The sequence below is a fragment of the Nematolebias whitei genome, chromosome 1 (genome assembly GCF_014905685.2).
Source record: "Nematolebias whitei isolate Nwh7 chromosome 1, NemWhi1, whole genome shotgun sequence".
Taxonomy (NCBI): domain Eukaryota; kingdom Metazoa; phylum Chordata; class Actinopteri; order Cyprinodontiformes; family Rivulidae; genus Nematolebias; species Nematolebias whitei.
This window is the reverse complement of record NC_056498.1, coordinates 84,223,235-84,242,894: the sequence shown is the minus strand read 5'-3', so window position 1 is coordinate 84,242,894 and position 19,660 is coordinate 84,223,235. Positions and strand designations below refer to the sequence as shown.

The following is a 19,660-nucleotide window of genomic DNA, read 5'->3' as shown; positions in this document are numbered from 1 at the left end:
TTCAGCTAATCGACATCAGCAAACACAAATAAATTACTAACACTCTGTTTTTAGATACTGAGCTAAACTTCGATGTGGTTGTAGCTGAGTCATTCACACACCGAGTGTAAAGTTATTATTGTGTATATACATTATTGTATGATATCACACATTATGTTAAAGGTTTGACCAAAACAGCTAGAAGTCCATTTCTCAGGATAAGACGGTCTTAAGATAAAACTTGAGCACAAAAAGAATAAAGACCCTAAAGTTCAAACTATGTGCTGCTTTTTAATATGAACGAACCATGAAAATGCAAAGGTCTTCTACCATGAGAGCATATATGTCACATGTCATAGATTAAATAAATCAGACTGTTCTTCACGTGTCAACAAGAATCCTTGCATACAGTATGATAGTACAATATTTATTTTCAATTAAAGTGTTACATGTTGAGCAACAAACTTACAGTTGTCTTCAGCCACAAATTTAATGCAAAGATTCAAGACCAATTCAATAATGTGTCAAACAAGAGAACTGGCAAACTCCATTTTACATATATATACATAATGTTTATGTACATATACTGTTGCACTTGACTTCAGAACAGCTGAGACAATGTTGTGCAGAGGTTGGTAAGAAAAAAAAATTAAAAACACCTTCAAATGGAGACAGACTGACAGACGCATGCTGAAAAAGACAGCAGTCACAGAAGAACAGAAACCTTAGAGAAACCAATGGGCTTACCAACCCTGCTGTAGGAATGCAGAAAAACACACACTCTCTCTCACGCACACACACAACACAACGTTGTTCTGAACCTGCATTCAGAGGGCCAAATTAGTCTCTGACAGATTGGAGCTGGACGGGAAAGGAGGAGGGGGAAGTCAAATGATCAACCATCAGTAGAATTTGTCATCAACACCTGGACAGTAAGACTAGAAAGATGCTTTAGTTGTTTTTGGTAGTGCGGCTACATTATGTACAGTACAAATACAGGCGACTTCATCTTGTTCTCACATAAACAGAAATCAAGTCTTCCCTGTCCGGTCTTGCTTGTGGTGGGGGCTTCATTGGGACACAGTGGTGTTTAGACGGGGCGGTGGCAGCGCACATGATGGGCCTGCAGAGTAAAGGGGCCAGGTGTGGAAAGGGCAAAGTGGTTTTTCTCTCAGCAGCATCCTCCTGATGAAGACTTGACAGTAGTGCCTGGAGTCAGCTTCACATTGGGCTTCTCGCCTCCTCCGGCGGTGGCCCCGGGGCCCATCCTCTTCTTGATTTCTGCAGCCATGGTCATAAAGGCCTGCTCTACATTGGTGGCATTTTTGGCGCTGGTTTCCAAAAAGGGAATTCCCAGAGAATCAGCAAACTCCTGGAGAACAGAAAGACAGCGCTTGGTTTTACATTTATTGTGCATTAGAGCACCGCAAAGCTGTAACAAATGACAAAAACTAATTTGGGTTAAACATCCAACAAAAACATGCAGCTGTACAAAACATTTAGAAAGAAAAGTGCCTGGAGTTTTATTTTCACAGCACATTCAGCAAACGTCAGGCTGAGTCAGAAAAGTTACTCATACTTAAAGACAAGTTGTTTTGGGACGTCTTGTAGTCCGTACCTACTGAATTGAAACGGCCTAAATACTTTTTAAAAAACAACTTTTAAATCAAGCAAAAAGAAGAGGAGGTGTATTTATTGTCCACCTTTAACCCATGTGCTCCGTCATCAAGCGGAGTTGTTACAGTGGCAGGTCGGAGTCCAACACGGAGCTCAGGAACAAGGAGGAAAGGTTTTGACCGAGACACCAAATCATCTGAAGTAACGACCCTCAAACAATCTGCCTCGAACTTCACTCAGACTTTTCTCACATTTTCACTAATGACAGTCAAATGACGAGTTCCTCATCAAAATGTTTCAAGTAAACCTCTATTGATCACACACTAGTTAAAAAACATCAAAGTTCATGCTCAGTAATCCAGATAAAGAATCCAACAAAGTTCATCCAGGTCATCTGGACAGTTTCTTTTTGTCGAGACGTTTCGTCTTTCATCCAAAGGACTTCATTAGTCCGAGGAGCCACAAACAAACTCAGTCCCACAAGTAGCGCACTCCCATAGTGGGCCAACCAGTTTGATGGTGATAAGATGGTTTCTGGAGCCCACTCTCTCCGCTGTCGACTCCTCTGAGACAGCCATGTCAAAGTGGTTCAAAACATCAAAGATCAAGCTCAATAATCCAGGTAGAAAATCCTGGGGCCAGACGACCTGACTCAACTTTGTTGGACTAGTTAAACAACATTTCACTGTGACCGGATCACCTTTCAACACACTGAAACTAAAATAATAAAATTAAACAAATAAACTCAAGTCACAGCTCGTGTGTGTGTGTGTGTGTGCACACCCAGGTGCCTCACCTTTGCTGTTGTATAATCCACCACCTTTTTTGTTGTCAAGTCACACTTGTTTCCAACCAGTAGCTTGTTGACGTTTTCACTGGCATAGCGATCAATCTCTTGTAGCCACTGTTGGACGTTGTTGAAGGACTCCTGAGATGAAACCAACAGATCAAACGTGTGCAGTTTAGAAGAGGTGTTCAGTAGAGCCTGTGTATATTCACTGGATATCAACAGATTTAAACATTTCTCATCGTTCTCCACTTCTTTTACTGAACTAGTAGAAATGTTCTGTTTAGGCACAATGTGACCTGCTGCAGATATTCGAGTGACGACTGCGAGACGTGTTGGACCTACCTGGTCTGTGACATCGTACACTACAATGATACCATGAGCACCTCTGTAGTAGCTGGATGTGATTGTACGAAATCTCTCCTGTCCCGCTGTGTCCCACTGACGGAGGAAAAAAAGATTAGCAGATATTTTGTTTAGCAATAACACAGGGAAAGATTATAGATATATATTATTAAAAGTTTAAAACAACTATTACGACAGTTAAGATAATCATGTTTACAGTTTCCCCAAGAGCTCAAAATGTCTATTCTAAAAAAAAAATCAATCTGTCTGTCCTGTTATTCATATTTAATGTTGATGCTTTGTGTTTCTTTCAGTCATCAAATTCTACATGTCTCACACTAAATGTTTTAATGCAACCCTAAAGCTGATGCTGTTCAACTTTTACTTGAGATGTGCTCACGTCGTCAGCAGAACAAAAGCAGAGCAGGCTTTCAGCACCACCTGTGGTCTCATACAGGCACGTTGAAAAAGCTCAGCTGTTTGGGTAAAACAAAAGGCCTGACTGCATGCGAGGCTGTAAAGCAACTTTATATGTGCTGTGGGAAACGGACGAGAAGAGAAGCTAGCCTGCTAAATGGAGAACACAAGCTATCAAGACAAGCAACAAGTTGTGAAGAAGGCAGACTTCACCCGTTTATAGCTGTGAACCCACAAATATCAGATTGTGCAAGTTAAACTACCGTTAAAGTGCTTCATTTCATTTTTATTTAAAGTTGAAGCATCATAAAGTCCCAGAAGGACATGGATCGATATTTTTTCTATTTTGCAAACAGCCTCTTTATAAACTTGATTCAAGAATAGCGGAGTTACAAATAAAATTACAAAAACTAATGCTCGACACAGACTATGTGCTGGCAGCAAGGTGATTTTAAATGTGTCTTCTCCTCAGTTCTGCTCTTGTTTCATGTCATGTCGTCACTGTTGTCATGACCAAACACTGATGTTTATGTTTAGTTATTCCAACGTCTCCTTCATAAGAGGGCTGGACAGGAAACACTCCCTGAAGCCCTCTGGCCTAAACTCATTCACAAACTGCTGCTGAGAGCGAAGCTGCCAGGAAGGAGACACAAGCCACCCTGTGAGCAGCTCAACAGGAGCCCCAGTGTGTCCACCATTTTCCTTCAAATAAATAAATTAAAATACAGCTGCCACCCTCTACTTCAAAGAGTTAGATTTGAAGTCTGACACCAGGATATTTACTGAAACCAAAGATATATGAAATAAATTACCATATTTTTCACTGTATAACTCAACACCTTTTTGCATAAATTAGCAAGTCATGCGAACTTATACACCAAAGTTGCTAATATCCCCCCCCCCCCCCCCCAATATTTATAACCAAATTTTTGGCTGAGATCTGACGATTTCATTCATTCAGACATGGAAAATATCGAACTCTACCATTTTCAGCCACTAGAGGACCCTCAACCTATATGCAAGCCAAGTGTGTCATTAATAGGTAAAAGTGGCTATTAATGACACACTTGGCTTGCCGTACTGAGCCACCTTCATCTGCTCTGGAACTTTTGGAGCAAACGTCAAATCAGCTGCATTTCACTGCACTGCCCAGGAGAAATGCAGCTGATTTGACAATTAAAGTGAATTTATTTAGGAAAAGTTCAACTGAGACACACCTGTACTCTAATTTCAAGCAAACAAATAATTGTTTTTAAGTGTTAAACTTGTTAAATTCTTGTTAAAATCCTCCCGTGCATGCTCCCACGCCACTATTTGACAGTCAATAAATTTTTGACACAACAACAGCCCAAGTTTTCATGTGGTCAGCGGTGACGCATAATAAATGCGACTTATGTACGGTGGCAAGTACGGTAACCGTTATCTCCTGAACTTTGTGTTGCAGTTTTCTTCTAAGTCTCATCTTCAAAAAGTGTATTTTGTAAAATCCATAAGTGCCTGTATTAGTCTCCTCTCCCAGGAGGTGTTCACACTGACCATTTTAGATGTCAGATTGTTTTCAACAGGACTTGTCTTTAAAATCAGAGCGCAGCAGAGTTGGAGCTCATGCAGTTACAAAACTTTGGGGGTAAATGTTGGATAAAACTTATTTGTTTAATAAGGCTTTTAATATCTGAATTTCTTTCTTTTTTATGTTGTTATTTTAATTGATTTGGTATACTTTTGTGTTTCTGATGTCATTTATGTTTTAAGTGATTAATGTGAAGCACTTTGTAACATTTGTTTGAAAGGTGCTATACAAATAAAGTATTATTATTATTACACAGCGAGTCCTCTCACACAGACAATATTTAACTCAAATTAACCCTACTGAACTCTTACACTTGTAAGATATTTAATTCTGTAATCTACTGTTGGTTTGAGCCTTCATATGAGATTTGACAATCTCAAAGTGCTTAGAATAATGTCAGACCTCTGCTTTTAGTTAACTCGAACAGTGATACAAAGACTGGACAAAATTAATTACAAAACAAAACATTTCTTTTACTTACAATTTGAAGTTTAATGGTCTTCCCATCTAGTTCTATGGTTCGTATTTTGAAGTCCACACCGATAGTGCTAATGTAACTTTCTGTGTACGTATCATCCTGCAGAGAAATAAAATCAGGGAGATGGTTCAGATATTCTGTTCACATCCTGCTTAATGTTTCATGAACAAAAACCTTCCCAAGTAACAAACAAAGTCTCTAAAGGAGAATGGGCTGTGTGTGTTTGGGAAAGCTGGAAGACCGCATTCACAGAGGAGTCTCTAAAATGTCTCGAAGAGTTCACAGGAGTTCTTAATTTCCTTGCTTGATCACAGTATATGCAGTGTTTCCCCTACCATTATACAAGCAGGGTGCCCCACCCCGTCAACAGAACTGAGCACCCCACCTACCAAACCGAACTTGTCCCCCCACACCCAGCACTGACATAGCACTAAGCTAGTGGCACGAAATACAGGCTCTCTAGCTAAAAAGCTAAAGGCAGCACTCACGTTGCCTCTTCCCTCAAGCTGAATGCCCCCCACTCAAAAACTGCTGCGCTCAGACATGTGTCCGTACCCCCGTCAACAAAAATCATGGATGAGATGAGCACCCCACCATGGCAAGTTAACTAGGGGAAACACTGGTATGCAATATTGAGTGGTCAACTACTCTCCCACAGTCTCAGCCCAGTGACACCAGCCAGCCACAGGACCGTTGTCAATACGTTGATTAAAAATACATTTGTTAAAACCTGTAAGAAATCACAGCAAAATGACTTTTAGAAAGATGTGGTTCATTCGGGGGAAACTTACTGCAAATCGAAGAAGAAGACAAGACTTTCCGACACCTGAGTCACCAATCAGGAGCAGTTTGAATAAATAGTCACTGAGAAGACAAAAAGAAACACAGACATGGTTAGAAGGTGTTCACATTACTTACTGTTTATAAAACAGTGCCACTGTCTGCAAATACACGCATGACTCAAGATATTTAAATTTCTAGGATTATTCTTCTTAAATAATTGCTCTTCACTTGTCAGAAGTTAAAAGTTCTGCATTTGACAGAGAAACCCACTGTGCTGCGCTCAGCCTGATCATGTGACTAAACACGTGAAGCCAACTGAAAAGAGGAGGAGGGACAAACAGTATTGGTCACATGACACACCTGTCAACACCAGCTCAGCAGACTGGGAAATGTTTATGGGGATTCCAGAACAGGATAACTTGGCTGTTCTGTAAGTCAGAGCTCTCCCATTAAAAAGTTCCACCTTAAAAGGTGGATTATGCAACACTGAACTCCAGTGCAATAAACGTATAACAATTACCAAGAAATGAGGAGGTACAGTATATACTCATGATACTGGAGATGAAAAAGTGTATTTATACTTTGTCAGAAGATCATTTACTTAAGTTTTCTACCTTCTAATTGTTAATAGCAGGTACACAAAGATACGGTGACTTCACACAACACTTACCAGTACTTCCATTTTGAAATTAGAAGCAACTGGACTCAAAATCTGAGCCTGCGCTGAGTGCGCTCTGTACCGGACGGATGCACACTTTTATTTCTAAAGCTCCATAAGTATTTTCCACATCAGAACAAAGAAGCAGCAGTATTTATTTGTGTGTACCCACTTGACTAGACACATAAAACTGCACCTTTCTAACAAGTCATTTGTGAAAAATGTGGAAATGTTTGTTCTGCTTCAGCTTCCTCCTTTTTGAACTGATCCAACTTAGGTTTTAGAAACTTAAAGGTGTGGTGCTTTCTAGGTTCCTATAATTATTTCTGGCAATTAATCAACAAAACGCAGAGCAAGAATTAAAAACTACTTCTGATAGTTACACACAACCTAATGATAAATGGGGTGGGGGAAGTAAAAAAAAAAGTAGATATGGGAAATCTACAAATAGTTAATTATCAGCAGATTTCTGTTTTCACTCTTCCCTTGAAACTGGAAGTCTGAATACTTTCCAGCCCTCCAGAACGACTCCAGTTCAACCTCTTATTGTAGCAGACTCAGTCATTCCTTCTTCATTAAGCTGTGAACAATAGATGCTCCTGTGCAGAGCTGACCAGCTCAACACAACTTTAAAAACTAAAAACACAAGATTGAGAAAATAATCTGGAATCTAATCTAGACAGATCCCAAGAGTTTAAAAATGTGACTGGGATGATTTTCTTGATTTTTCTTTGACTTTGTGGATCTTTTTCCACTTTAACCTTAAGTGTGAACGTCCGAGCTTTAAAACTGTAGCGAGCTGCTCTGTTTTTGGAAGCTCAACTCGCATGCAAATCACGACGTGGGATTTTTATTGTTCTGATCCACATGTGAAATGTTTTGGTAAAATGCACCAAGGTGCAAAACTAACTGGAGACTAGATTTAACGAACAGTACGGTTGAAACCGGAAAGTTCCCCTTCGTGTAGCTGGTCTTTTTTTGTTTAACATAGCAGCACTTCCTTCACTCCAGACTGACAAAGTCTTTGGGATAAAAGACGAAACGTTTCTACAAGAAGAATCTATCCAGAGGACCTGACTTAACTTTTAAAAGATCGTTTAACCTGGATTATTGATGCATACTTCCTTCACTCTTTTTTTCACACCATAGATCTTTGTCCAAAATATGGACAGTGCTGTCCCCAAACAAGTGTCCTCATCTTGATATGTTGACTGACAAATGAGTCTTGGCCCAATCCTAAACAAACTAAAACTGATCCGACTTACCTTACTCCGTACATCTTGTTCTCTTTTATTCATCACAGAACTCATCCTGGTATGTTCATTTAGAAAACCCCAATGGAAGCCAAGATGAACATTAGGTAAATCAGACATTTCTTAACCTATTCTTTAAATGTATAAATTCAGTCTCTAAAACGTAGTTGAACTGTTTCCTCCACTTTGACACTCCTGTCTTCAAACAGCTGACAAACAGGGAAGGACCATCAGTAGGTTATAAATCCATCTACAGATAAGTGTGGACATGAAATGTTGCTACAATGGACAACATAAATTAAAATTCACAGTGATACAAACAAGGAAGAAACTAGTCCAAATGGCCCACTTTCCATCTGTGTTCACATTTATTAATGAGAAACTAAGAAGTAGAAAAAGCTTGAGTAACTGATTACTCAACATTGCTGTGGGGAAATCGAGGGCCTATCCTGTAGCATGTGACCTACACATGACTGAGAGGTGGAGGCACTGCTTCAGCACTTTTAAACCATATTACTGAAAACACCAACTACTGAGTAAAACCAACCATCCTCAGGAAAACAGTCATGATCGACTGAGGCTTTGTGTCCGGAACCGTGAGACACGATTATTATCGATTGATAAAACCGACTGGACAATATGGGCACCGTCTTAGAAAAGTATGAAAGCAGTTGTTAACCCAAGCTGTCAGACTCGGACACTTCTCTTTGTTCTGAACTGTAACCGAGCCTTGAAGCAGGCTGTTCACCGCCCTAACAAACACCTGCTTAACCGGGTTCACGGACAACGAACATTGACATGTCAGAGATAAAACGACTACACTAAAGTGTGTAAACCTTCAACTGTTGTTCTTGAATGTTCTCAGTTACACAATGCCACTGTCAGCTGATGTTTCTTGTTTTTTTGGCTGAATTCGCCGATCCTGATACGCGTTAGCACGAAGCTAACTTTAGCTCCCCGACCGCAGCGTTTGGTTTTAATAAGATACTTACTATTCGGGATTCATAGTTGACTCGTAGTGTGGTTAATCTCCTTTCGTCCACGGGTAAACAGTGACGGTTGCGTGGTTATGAAAACAGGATGGATGACCAGCTTGTAGAGCTCCCCAAACCGCGACCGGCTAGCTATTTTCTCCGTAAAAATCCAAAATGGCTGCAACTTCAACCAGGAAACGGCTAACATTAGCAGCTGAGATGAAAGGGAAAAGAAAACAAACTCAAAACAAGTGTCTTGGTTTAACCCTACTTCAGTCCTTGTGCTCTGACGTATAAATAGTTCTTTAGTAGTAAGGCAAAACCGAATCCAGAGAATTGGGGCAGGTGTCTATGCTAGCCGGCTGGCTAGTTTCGTCGCCGTCGTTAAGTGAGTTCCGTTACTGCAGCAGAAACTGTCGACCGGAGGGATTACGTCATTTAGTGAAACGTGGCAAAGCGGAATCAGTCAGTGCCCCGTGTCAAACTATCACACAACTTCCGGTCTTTGACTTCAACTAAACCTTGACAACCTGTCTGAGCTGCGGGTAAAGCTAAAAAGAAAGCTTTTATTTACGAGCAGGGGCGATTCTACAATCTGACCTTTAGGGGTGCTTTGCCCCCAGTGCTGACAATGGCTCTTTGAACAACGTGGTGGCCATTGATGTCAGAAGCATTTGTAATGTGGGGGGTCTGGGTGTTCTCCCCCAGAAAATTCTGAATAAAGGAGATGCCATTTCCTGTATTCTGGTGTATTATTTTTTATTCAACCTTTGTTGTATTTAGCATTTATTAACCTTTATTTAGTTCATCTCATTGAGCCTTGGGGACTCATTTACAAGAGAGACCTGATTTTAACTAAGAGTGACGGCAACAGTGGACAACAAAGATAATAACAGACAATCATAAAGGATGCGTACAAAAATGATTTTTTTTTAAACTCGTGAAAATAAAATGGCATTTAAAAGAAAATGTAACAAAGAACTGTAAGATGTTGTAGAAAACTAAAAACAGGAACATGTCTGCATTGGTTTTTGCCAGGAACTTCGCAGATGTTTGAAGACACTTAGAGAGGTCAAGGTCGAGAGCTTCAGATCTTTTTGCAAGATGTTCCAGGAAACAGGAGTGGAGTAGGAGAAGAAACTTTTGCCTAATTCAGTCCTCACTGAGAGAACACTGCAGGTAATAATGTCCTGAGAGCGCATGCTGTAGCTGCACTCACGCAGTGACGTGTAGGCGATGTATGAAGGCAGCAGACCAAGAAGTGATTTAAAGATGAAAATAGAAAATATGAACAAAGAAGATAAAAAAATTTAATGGGTTGTTAAACATCATTTATCGACATAAGTAAACACTTGACTCTGTAGCTATTTTAGAGAGCACGGCACAACAAACTCTTCAACTCTTGAAAATGAGTCATCGTGACTCAGTGACACTACCTGTATAAATACAGGTTGAATAAAAAAATAAATAAAACAAGAAGTAACCTAACAAACAGCTCTCATTGTGTGAATGCTCCGCTTCTCTCATGGATCCTAACACTCCCCCTCCAGTAGCGGTCGACAACTACCAACAACTGTATTGCAGTGCACAATACAGACGCGCTAGCTAAGATGCTACAGACGTAGCGCTGTGCTTCCCTCACACATACAGGTCTCTCTTGAAAATGAGTTCTCTGGACAGTGAGACTAACCTGTATAAATAAAGGTTGAATGAATCCTGTCCCTCCCCCCAGCTCCTGCAGGTAAGGGGCGTTTCACTTCGGGACAAACTGAGATCACCGATTGGTCATGCTGATGAGCCTACAAGATTGATTGACAGGTGGCGTGGAGGATCCGACTTGTGCAACAACAAAAAAAAAAAAACAACTTATAGATTTTACTGACCCTTGTGGCATCATTTATTCCATATTTATTCCAAACTTATTCAAGATTTTGGTGAATGTAAGGTTTGAGGACAAAATTGTGATGGTGGTTTCTTTATTTTTCTGGGGTGCTGAGTTAAAGTTTATGAGTGCTTGAGCACCCCCCCAACAGAGGCTAAAATCGCCACTGTTTATGAGTCCACCTTTAGGCCAGCTTCACCCCATTATTATGACCTTGGGGTCACAGCTGGTTCTATAAACACCACTCTATGAAATTATGTTGAAGTTTTATTGCCAGTGGCAGCTGTACAACTCATGACAACAAACACCCTTTTGGTATTTATATAGTATTACTGTTGCATACAAATGTTCTGTCTAAAGTTGTGTTATCATTCATAGATTAGAGCACATATCTTTACCAGGTTCTGAAATTAGTTTAATCTAATTAAAAGTGCAAAAAACACAACAGATTACATCACGTCATTATAAATATTATTTTTCTTCTTTCAGCTGCTCCTTCTTCAGGGGTCACCACAGTGAACTAACTCACACGAAGACTTGGCGATTATTTTTACACAGGCTGCCCTTCCTGACACAACCACCGAGATACCACAGCCCTCTGTGTGGAGCAGAGAGCTGCTGTCTAGGGCGCCCAGGGGAGCATATGGTGAGAGTTAAAAGGACCTTGCTCAAGGGCCCAAAAAGGGCAAATCAGGGCGGAGACAGGTGTGGGTGCTTCACCTACCCCACCCACATTTTGATGTTGTCAGTACTGGGAGTTGAACTGGCGATCTTCCGAGCACAGGCCCACCTTCTCTAACCTCTGTTCCACCACTCCCAACACCATGCCATTATTGATCAAATAAAAACTAAAAGAAAATGGGTCAAGATGTCTGTTAATAACTAAGTACACCCCATGATGCAATAGTTTAGACCTACCTTTAGCAGCAGTAACTCCTCTGATGTGATCAGCTCTTCAGTCTCACATGGTTGTGGAGGCATTTTGACCCACTCTTCTTTACAGCATTGCTTCAGTTCATTGAGGTTTGCACTTTACTTCCCGCAGCTCTCTAAAAGTCCCATATACACAGTAATTTGGCTTGAGGTCTGGACTTTGAATCATCACAATACCTTGATTTTTTTTTTTTTTTCAGCCGTGCTCTTGTTTACTTTGCTGCTGTGTTTGGGATCATTGTCCTGTTTTATGATCCAGTTTGGTCCAAGCTTCAACTGTCAACTTTGACCTACAGAGGAGTTCACCGCTGACTCAGTGACTGCATGATGCACAGGCCCCGTGGCTGTAAACAAGCCCAAAGCATCATCACTCTACCAGCATGCACCACGGTGCCTTTGTTACTTGTTTATCCTTTGTAATGTAGTTTTTATTTTATTGTTTTTACCATCAACCTGCTGGGAACTGCAGATGAAAAATAATCTCTATTATTATGTATGAGCATAATTATAGTGCATTTATATTCTCATGTTTCCTTAATGTCCCCCTTGTTAAATAAATAAGTAAACATGTTTGTGCGGATACAGTGTTTAGTTTCTGCCAAACATGGTGTTGTGTATGAAGCCCAAGTATCTCTAAAAGACATGGTTCCAGAAGTATTTTGTTCATTCAGATGCATTTCTGCAAACCTATGTCATGCTACATTTTCTTTGTGGGGAGTAGGCTTTTCTCTGGGCAACTCTTCCAAACAACCTGTCCGTGTTCAGTCTTTTTTCATATTGTTCTCTTAAACTTTCACCTTTAATCTGATAACTGAGGCCTGCAGAGTCTAAGATGGAGCGCTTGGACTTGTTTGCAGCTTCTCTGATCATTGAGATCTTCCACTTCTTGAGAGACTGACAACTGTTAAATGCTTTCCATTTGTGAATAATCATTCTTTGTGAAATGATGGACTCCAAGTTGTTTAACTCTCCCCACATTGACGGGCAGCAGCAATGATCTGCTCTAAGATCATTGCTGATGCCTTTCCTTCTTAGCATTGTGTTAACACACACCTGTGTACTCCAGAGAAACTCCTGCCATTACAGAGGTGTTCACACTGACAATGTGTTGAGACATTTGATTGATCAAATCTTTTCTATTTTGACTTTGCTTACGCTCAATAAATAATAACAACATGGTGAAATCTGTTGTGCATGGCCTGTACACTTATAGTTTTGGGATCTGGTGAAGACCATATCCTTTTTAATACATCCTAATTTGAAAAAAGAAATAAATAAAAGCAAACAAAAAATACTCTGGAAAAAAAAACCATTGGCCTCCAAATGTAATTAAATTGCAAAATACCAATTTATACTCCAATAAAGCTGACAAACTAAACGTGCAATACAATTACATTTAGATTATTATTATTATTTTGCCTTCAAAACTCTGTTTTCTCACTGGTCCTTTATTTGAGGAGTGCTTTGTAGACTGAGCATGACTTGCAGACAACTTGAGGGGATTCATATCCTGATGCATGCTCAATAATCCAGGTAGAAAAATCTAAAAAAGTTAAATCTGGTCCTCTGGACATTCAAAAAAAAACAAACAAAGCAAATCAACAAAAAAATGTAGAAACGTTTCGTCTCTCATCCGAGAGACTTCCTCAGTCTGAGGAGCTGTATTCAGCTCAGTCTCTTAAATAGCATCGTCTCAGAGTGGATCTGGTTGAGCAAAACTGGTTGATCCACTCTGAGAAGGTGCTATTTAAGAGACTGAGCTGAATACAGCTCCTCAGACTGAAGAAGTCTCTCGGACGAGAGACAAAACGTTTCTACATTTTTTTGTTGATTTGCTTTGTTTTGTTTTTTTTGAATGTCCAGAGGACCAGATTTAACTTTTTTAGATTGAGGGGATTCAGTTTATTGCAGAGAAGGTATGATTGGAGACAAGGACTCACCGCAGCTCTCTGCAGGGCTGGGATCTTCTTGACATGGCCTGCATGAGTCATGACGGACAGTGGAGATCTCTGCTTAAGACTATAGCCTCATGAACTGGTTCTAAATGAGCTGCTGAAAACAGAAAGATACCCCGCCTCTCCCCCCAACAAAGACCAAACTCACTCCTTTTTAGTTAAATCATTCAGCTTTAAGATTTATGAAACATTTTGGACTGCCTGTGAATGCACTGCTTTTGAATATTATTAGTACACATATTATTTATTAGTGCTTGAGGTACAAATTATGAATACAAAATAAATGTACAAAAGTCTTAAGTAAAGAAAAAAGTTAAAGTTGTGAAAAATAATACCTCCAGTGTCTTCTGGGTTTGAAAATAAATGTTGCATATAAAGCAAAACAAAATGAAGCAATTTAGAAAATATAAATATATCTATGACATCGTTGCAGTTTGCCTACAAACTTTAAGTCCCTACAGGGCCGTCCACTCTCCTCCACTCAGCTGGACTAGAGGAAGTGTTCTGCGTCAGACTGTCCATGGCGAACAGGATTGAGGAGAACATGTGGTCCGAGTGGGTCTGCAAAGCTCCAGACTGCCTCTCGATGAGCAGCAGCGTGTCTCTTAAAACTGCAAACAGGACAAGAGAACAGGATTAAGTCCCTGCTGGAAAAAGATGCTGAATCTTAATTTTAGTTTCAGCATTTTTAAAGAGGTTGTAAGTAGAAGACAGACATGGCGAGGTGTTGTTGATGCAGCTGAGGAGATGCTGTCCAGCATGTAGCACACATGAGGTCAGAGGTTGATGCTCGCTCATCTCTTTCTGAAAGCTCTGAAAACACACCAGAACACGCTTTAGGTTGCAATATGGTTTTGATGGTTGGTGATGTTGGTATGTTTCTGCAGAATAAGACCCGTTTGCAGCTCAAGTTCTCTCCCTCTGTACTTTTGGAGGAGCTTGGCACACTGACTGCAACTCAGACAGAAACCTCAGTTTCAGTGACCTGTCCCTCAGGTAAATGACACACAGTGATCTGAGCAACCACAAGGCGTAAAATAAACTGTGATCCATCAAACCAGACAAACGTCTTTCATTGCTGTGTGCTCCGTTTGTGAAGCTGACACCAGTGTCTCACTGGGCTGTGATTGTTGGTGGCTACTTTGACACACAAAACAGTGAGAAAATACATGAATATTCACATGGTACTACAGTAGTCCCTCGTTTATCGTGGGGGATCCGTACCCTGAACACCCGCGATGAGTGAAAATCTGCGAAGTAGGAGTAGTAGTACAAGTAGTAAAACAATGTTTCTAAACTCTAAACGCTCTAAAAGAACACAGAATGTCATGATTTCAGCTCTCTGCCACCTGCCAGCGCTCTCGGCCACGCCCACTTCTCCACTGCAGAGCAGAGATACGACATGCTGTAAAAGGGAGCTTCTCCTGTAGCTGTGGGATGCACACAATTGCTTAATAATTTAAAATAATTAATTTAAAATAAAAATTTCATGCCGATCGTGCGGGTCAGCCATCAATCAGCCAATTGTGTGTCATGTCCAATCTTATTTTGAAAAATGATGATAGAGCGAGTCCATGATAAACAAACCACAATGTAGCAAGGGACTACTGTATACTAGAGCTGTCATTTCTAAACCGAACCTGGAGCCTGGCCCCGCCCAACACGGATTTGGACCGGGCCGGGCCATAATAATGTGCTTAATGTGTGGGCCGGGTCAGTGTGAGGCTTTTTATTGCTTCAGCAGACGCGTGTGGCCGACGATCCAATTATATGCCAACATGGCTTGCCATACTGTCACCTGCTGCACGTGGTCATTTGACCGTGCGCTGACTGGCTGGTTGAAAGAGGTAAAAAGTTCAGTTAAGCTTCAGATGGACTACTGCCAGCGATCCATCAGCCCAAATGGACGTTAATTCAGCCGCTGGACTCAGAGGACGGACGCGGCCGATGACCCAAACAGGTGAGATCACAAAATATCTGACATGTCAGAGCAGGATGCAGGCAGAAGCAGGGGAAGCATTTAATGCGCTTTGAGGGCTCCTCAACTCTGATCTTCTGTCCCCTTCACTCAGCCGCGTGTCTGCCAACCGTTAATAGTCGGTGGTATAAGCAGTCAATGCTTAATTAACAATGTCAGTTTTTTTCTGGGTTTGGACCTGTAATTACTGTTAATTTGTCAGATTGGGTGGAGTTCGGAAATTATGGCTACGGGCTGTGGCGGGTCGGATTTTTTGGACCCGGGTGCAACTCTAGTGTACACTGAATTGAAACTTATGACACATTTGCATATGTGTAAAATGGCAAATAAATTGCAACAATAACATGACATTTTTGCAGCGACACATTTTTTTCATTAATTGGTGGCAAAGTGTCTTCTGCATTAATTTGATCACATTTTATTCTCTGTTGTCTCTACAATTTGGTTTCAGTGGTTGCAAAATCCTCCCAAAATTGTCTCACACTTTGACTCATGAAAACTAAATTGAGAAGGTTTTGAAATGGCTTACCTGCAACGAATCTACGACTATTATGAGAGAAAAACGTAAACATTTGGAACAGGTACAAAACTCCAGCAACATGAGAGCAAGGCCGTGCAATTTTTGACAACGTCAAGAAACCTCACACGTTTTGACACTTTTTGGAAACTTGCTCACAAATGCTGTTTGCAGTTCGTCTCCACAGGCACAGCTCAGTGAGACACTGGCTTTACAAAACATACCAACATGTCCACCCTGTGACTGCCAGCAGTGGATGAAGACACTTTAGTCTGTCTATGGCTGTGCAGCCCTATACTCATCACACTGAAATGCATTGTTCTGATGTCTTTCTACATTTATCAGCACTCTGATTTCTGGGGCAGCTGTGGTTGAGTGGTTAGAGCAGTCGTCCTCCATTGCAAGAGTTGGGGGTTTGAATCCACCAGTAGTCACATGCCGAAGTGTCCCTGGGCAAGACACTGAACCCTTCATTGCATCCGATGTGTGTCCCATCAGTGTATGAATGTGATAAAGCTCTGATTAGTCTCTACAGACTCAGATCATCTTTGTAGAGATCTAACAGAGTGCTGCATGGAGGTAAATGAGGGCACAGATTGAAGTGTACCGTAGTCCTTCGCTACGTCGCAGTTTGACTTTCGCTGACTCACTATTTTGCGGTTTTTCAAGGATTGTCAACTTTAATATTACTTACGTGATTGGGATGGTATGGAATTAAAAAAAAGGTTAATGAAAAAAATGCTTCGGACAGGCGCCGCCATTTTGTAGTTTTCTTTCAATAAGCCTACACTGTAAGGCCAGTCAAATAACTACACTACCCAAAAGTAAGTAAACCAAGCATGAGCTGATTTTATTTCCTTGAACATCTTTTCACAATAACATAACCCTAACCATGCCCACTGGTGCACACCTGCACCTAACCATGGGCAAACATCAGACAGTTTAATGCTCAAAAACAACATGTAGGTGTGCTTTATTTATTTATTGTCCGTGGAGCGTAGGTCTCACCTGATACTCGGCCAGAGATAACTTTACAGACTCTATGTCCACAGTGGGTGCAGCAAGCCGCTCCATCCTCTCTGCCAGTGCATACAGCTGCTGGATGAGCAGCTCCAGGTGTGAACAGAAAACCTGGAACATACGTAATATTCGTTGTTGCTTTTCCATGTAACGGTCAACTAAACACTAGGAAAAATCAAATCACTACAGATAGAGGTGTCAAATATATAAAACCTGAACAGTGTTGCCTAAAAGTTGGTGATAAAAAAGCTCAGTATCAAACTTCTTGATATATATTTTTTCTTTGTTCAGCTGCTCCCTTCTTCAGAGGTCACCACAGTGTACTAACTCACACGAAGACTTGGTGATTGGTTTTATGCCAGATGTTCTTCCTGACACAACCACAGACCACCGAGCTACCACAGCCCTCTGTGTGGAGCAGAGAGCTGCTGTCTAGGGTGCCCGGGGAACAGATGGTGGGGGTTAAAGGCCTTGCTCAAGGGCCCAGAGTGGGGCAAACGAGGGTGGATGCAGGTGTGCATGCTTCACCTTTCCCACCCACATATTTTGATGTTCTTGACCCGAGGAGTTGAACCGGCAACCTTCCAATCACAGGTCTGCTTTCTCAAATTTCTGCGCCACCACTCCCCCATCAAACGTCTTGATATACAGTAAATAAAACATGTCTGGACAAAGAAAGACAGTTTTATTCTGTTTTGATTTTCAGTTCTTAGTGTTTTTACAGCAGATTGTCTTTCTATAATCAAGCTTTAATGGTTTTTATATAAAGTTTGTGAAATAACTTACCATGTAGATGACAACAACATGTTGTTACGCTCATCTTTAGTGTACAGTTTATGTGAAAATTTCAGCTTAATATCTTGATCTAAACCATCTGAAGCTGAATGTTCAAAGACGTGTTTCCCTCCATTACCTTCTCAGGTTTGGATCAGTCTTTAGTGGATGTTGATGCACCACAGCCTTTAAATAATTCCTTACTTAGGAAACCTAATCTTGATTCAGGAGCTCTAGGCAATTATAGACCTACAGTATATCCAGTCTGGACTGTTATAATCCTTTATTACCAGAATGCAAACTGTGCACAAGTTTGGTACTGAAATTAAAAATACAGCCAGGACGGAGCTCATTTCTCTTTTTTTAAATGTTGCCTGGGTCTGTCAAATTGTCAAAGTCCTGGCGTCACATTTACAGATGGTGTGAAAAGTGAGCAGCAGTGTACGTTTGAAATGCTTGGAGATGTTGTGCTTTTCCAGATGCAGCTTCTGTCCAGAGGTTGTGTCCATGTTTCCCTGAGGCTGAGTAGACCACAGTGTGCAAGCTGGTGGCATTTTGAGGGAGATTTGCCCCAAGAGTCAAATAATAAAAAACAAAGGAAGTCTTTGTAGAGACTGATGGACTTAAAAAATCTCCTTTAATTATTTTTAAGTACTGCTACTATAAAGGCAGTGTGTCTTGTTATAGCATCCACAGTTTTATGAGAAAGCCATCTCACAGAGTTACTCCTAAAAAGAACGTTAAGAAAGATGTTTGTACCTTAGTGCGCTGCATCAGAGAGTCACTCTTCTCCTGAAGTTCTTGGCTGTTCTTCTGGCCTTCAGGGAGGGTGGGGGTACATAGCTCCTTCATCAAAGTCTCCACCTCCCTGACATTGGACTGACTCAGTCCTCCTCCAAAACGTTTAACTCCAGCACCAAAACCACTTCTGATGGACTCAGAGTCTCTTTCATGGCTCTCTGATAAACACATTTTAAAAAGACATTATTTACAGAAAGAGATCAACATTCTTTACAGTTTGGATGATTTGGTTATTTAATGAGAGGCTTTTTATGGTTAAAAAAAATAAAAATAAAATACCTGTCTCAGCACCATTACTCTCTTCTGATTGTTTTCTGCCAAGATCATTTCCATCCTCATGTTCAGCTTCCTGTTTCCTAGACAAGGTGACGGAGGACAAAATGGTGGCCTGGTCAAGAGACTCCAAGCTGGCTGTCACTGGGCGGCTCAGCTGGGCCGTTACCTCCCTCACCTGCACAAAGGAACCACACACACACTGTAGCTGTGAGAATGCAGAAATATCACGTCTTCCTGAAATCATTCCCATTTGTCCCTCCAAAGATTTAAACATGGCTCCTTCAACGCACCGATGAAACATCGGAGTCGTCTTTATCTCTTAAGACAACATATAACAGAATAAATGTGATGACTGATCACTAAACCTCCACAACTACCCCACTAAAACTTAATTTGAGCTCATTTCAGAACTACCACTTCACTTTTTCTTTCAGCTTCAGTACTTGATCATGACAAGATACTGAAGTCTCAAACAAGTGCATGATGGGAAAACAACAACAACATGAAACTGCATAATTACCAGTCTGGGGAAAGTGTATTTTTAGAAAATTCAAAGCCTCTTGTGCCTTTTGTTCTAAAAATATTTATTGTACAAGTGATGAATTTTGTATAATTCATATATATATATATATATATATATATATATATATATATATATATATA

At 40.7% G+C, this 19,660-nt stretch overlaps 3 protein-coding genes across 4 annotated transcripts in view; all 3 read right to left on the bottom strand.

The window, feature by feature from the left end:
* The window catches only part of hells (helicase, lymphoid specific), a 119,527-nt gene that overhangs the window by 43,654 nt on the left and 56,213 nt on the right, over nt 1-19,660 (bottom strand). The window lies entirely within an intron of this gene.
* LOC119413836 (ras-related protein ORAB-1) lies at nt 265-9,291 on the bottom strand. 2 transcript variants are annotated; one of them, XM_037680911.1, is made up of 7 exons: nt 9,133-9,291; nt 8,880-9,045; nt 5,985-6,057; nt 5,197-5,292; nt 2,729-2,824; nt 2,393-2,524; nt 265-1,351 (listed from the first exon to the last, which is right to left on the bottom strand). In XM_037680911.1, exons 2-7 carry the CDS (start codon nt 8,891-8,893, stop codon nt 1,151-1,153), a joined length of 612 nt encoding a protein of 203 aa, XP_037536839.1. In that variant the 5' UTR covers nt 8,894-9,045; nt 9,133-9,291; the 3' UTR covers nt 265-1,150. The 2 variants fall into 2 exon arrangements, with proteins under 2 accessions (XP_037536839.1, XP_037536831.1); XM_037680903.1 differs by having other exon boundaries at nt 8,880-9,291.
* Nucleotides 14,060-19,660, bottom strand: part of cep68 (centrosomal protein 68) — a gene marked incomplete at its 5' end in the record, with an annotated part of 50,067 nt that continues 44,466 nt past the window's right edge. The window contains 5 exon segments of the mRNA XM_037680895.1: nt 14,060-14,242; nt 14,348-14,444; nt 17,135-17,257; nt 18,680-18,879; nt 19,001-19,172. Of these exon segments, the coding sequence (XP_037536823.1) occupies nt 14,079-14,242; nt 14,348-14,444; nt 17,135-17,257; nt 18,680-18,879; nt 19,001-19,172 (756 nt within the window). The 3' untranslated portion in view covers nt 14,060-14,078.

Coding starts and splice junctions, on each gene's coding strand:
- LOC119413836 (XM_037680903.1), bottom strand. Junction 5,293..5,984: donor GTCTTCTTCTTCGATTTGCA/GTAAGTTTCCCC, acceptor ATTTCTCTGCAG/GATGATACGTACACAGAAAG. Junction 2,525..2,728: donor TGTACGATGTCACAGACCAG/GTAGGTCCAACA, acceptor GTTTCATCTCAG/GAGTCCTTCAACAACGTCCA.